The sequence below is a fragment of the Trypanosoma rangeli genome (genome assembly GCF_003719475.1).
Source record: "Trypanosoma rangeli strain AM80 chromosome Unknown Tra_15.4_contig_00119, whole genome shotgun sequence".
Taxonomy (NCBI): Eukaryota; Euglenozoa; class Kinetoplastea; order Trypanosomatida; family Trypanosomatidae; genus Trypanosoma; species Trypanosoma rangeli.
Genome location: NW_021705863.1, coordinates 36,273 through 38,161, shown reverse-complemented (window position 1 = coordinate 38,161; position 1,889 = coordinate 36,273). Strand labels below are relative to the sequence as shown.

General features: G+C 58.4%; 2 protein-coding genes across 2 annotated transcripts, besides 2 other annotated features; both read left to right on the top strand.

Moving 5' to 3' along the window:
* Positions 1-3: 3 nt before the first annotated feature.
* Positions 4-16: a microsatellite.
* Positions 17-54: a microsatellite.
* Positions 55-525: 471 nt separating this feature from the next.
* TraAM80_04202 (uncharacterized protein) lies at positions 526-921 on the top strand (the record flags this gene model as incomplete). The annotated part of the gene is made up of 1 exon (XM_029381137.1): positions 526-921. The coding sequence occupies one exon, from the start codon at positions 526-528 to the stop codon at positions 919-921; it is 396 nt and encodes a 131-aa protein (XP_029239039.1).
* Positions 922-1,143: 222 nt separating this feature from the next.
* On the top strand, positions 1,144-1,887 carry TraAM80_04201 (uncharacterized protein; the record flags this gene model as incomplete). Its single annotated transcript, XM_029381136.1, has 1 exon — positions 1,144-1,887. A coding segment is annotated over one exon (744 nt), but the record flags the coding sequence as incomplete, so codon positions are not given.
* Between the last annotated feature and the right edge of the window lie 2 nt (positions 1,888-1,889).

The window sequence follows — 1,889 nt, the reverse complement described above, 5'->3', positions numbered from 1 at the left end:
AGTAAGAAGCAACAGTAATAAGAAGAAAAAAAAAAGCAACAAAAAAAACAAAAAGGAGAGTGGTAGGGCAGCAAAACTGGTGGCCCCAGTGAGGGGGTATTTTTTTGCCGACGAAAGGAGGTAAATGGACGGGGTGGCTGGGGCCTCAGGCTTGAAGCATAACAAAGTTGGGGGTTAGGGGTGGGGTGGGTGAAAGAGACGAACGACACAAAAAAAAACAGAAATAAACAACAACAAGGGCATAAAGAAAGAAGAGAAACGGAGAAAAAAGAGAAAGCTTGTCTCACACAGTTGACTAAGTGTGAGAAAAATTTATACATGCACGTTGAGGCATCGTTATCGTTTTTTGCTTGCTTTCAACGCGTGTTGTGTATGCCTGCGCGAGATATCGCCGGGCCGCATGCTCCTCTCACTGTTTTTTTTTTTTTTGTCTCTCCGACCCTTCGTGTGGGTTGACTTCACCAACGCACACACACCTCTGTAGATCCATCCTGTAGAGCTTCCCCGGCCACCTTCTCTGCGAGGATGCTGACAGCACCGGTGTCTTCCCTCCTGCTGCTTCTGCTGGCGCTGGTAGCGCTCGCGGGGGCGGTGGTGATCGCACGCGGAGGTTTTATTCGACTCGCCGTGGGAGCCCTCATTGTGGCGTTGCTGCTCTCCGTCATTCTCTCGTCGTGTGCCGTCACGTTGTTGGAGGCGTCGAGCGGGTTTTCTGCGGATGCGGCGGCCGTAGTGTTTCTGCGCGGCGCCCTGGCCGCGATGGCGCAGCCAACCATTGCGGGTATTGTCCTGCTCGCCATGCTGGTGGTTCTCGCTATGAGCACCGCCCGCGTGTGTGGGTTGGTGGAGGATATCCAAATCCTGCTGGACGCACACAAGGCAGTGGCCGAGGTAGAGAAGCCGGCTTCCTCGCAGCGGTGAGGGGACGCCTCCCTTTTCCTTCTCCTCTTCCGGTGCATATGTTATGCTGCAGTGGCGAGTGTATGTGTGCGCGCTCTGCACGCACTTCATGCGTGCTTTTCTTGAAAGCGTTTTTTTTTCTCTTTCTAATTGGGTGTGTCTTTTCTCATTGTGTGTGTGTGTGTGCACCTCTCCAGGAGAACTGAGAGGGCGGGGAAAGAAAGCGACGGCGCACGGGCAGCGATGGATGCCCTGTACCTTTTGAGCAAGGCGCAGTTTCACCAGGTGGCGACGCACATTTCTCTCTACCACGAGGACGCCTCACCGGGCTACCGCAGCCTCGCCGAGGACTGCCTGCGCCTCGTAGGCCTCAATCCCAGCCGCTACGTCTACTGGAACATCCCGAACATGGGCACTTACTTTGGCAAGACAGTGCCGGTGGACGTGCATGGCGGCCACGTGCTGGTGGACGAGGCTTCCGCGGGGCCTGCAGCCGCGAGTTTCGGCGTGCTGCGCTACGCCTACCTCTCCGCCGCGGTGCGGGCGAAGGAGGGCGGACGGTGGCGATACGATTTCATGACGATGAACGTCACTCTCGGCGTGGGGGCCGCCGCCGGCTTCGCGGCGCTCTCCGTAGGCAGGAAGCGCTGGACGTGGATGCGGCGTCACCCTGTGGGCGGCCTTGCCGTCAGCCTGCTTGTCTTCCTCACCGCCACGGTAGCGTCCCGCCAGGCCATCAGGGTCCTCGGTGTCGGGGTGGTGACGGCGCACAATAGCCACAAGAAGGCTCTTACGCGGCTCAACTGCGCCGACTGCTTCGACGATGTCAACAGCTACACTGCCCAGCAGGTGGAGGAGCTGCAGAAGCAGGAGTTGCCGCGGCAGCCAGGTATGCCCCCGCCGCCGGAGGAGTTTGTGCGGCGTTTCGAGCGGGGTACGCAGCTGCAGGTGAAGCTGCTGCAGGCGGACATTGATGAGGTGCGGGCGGC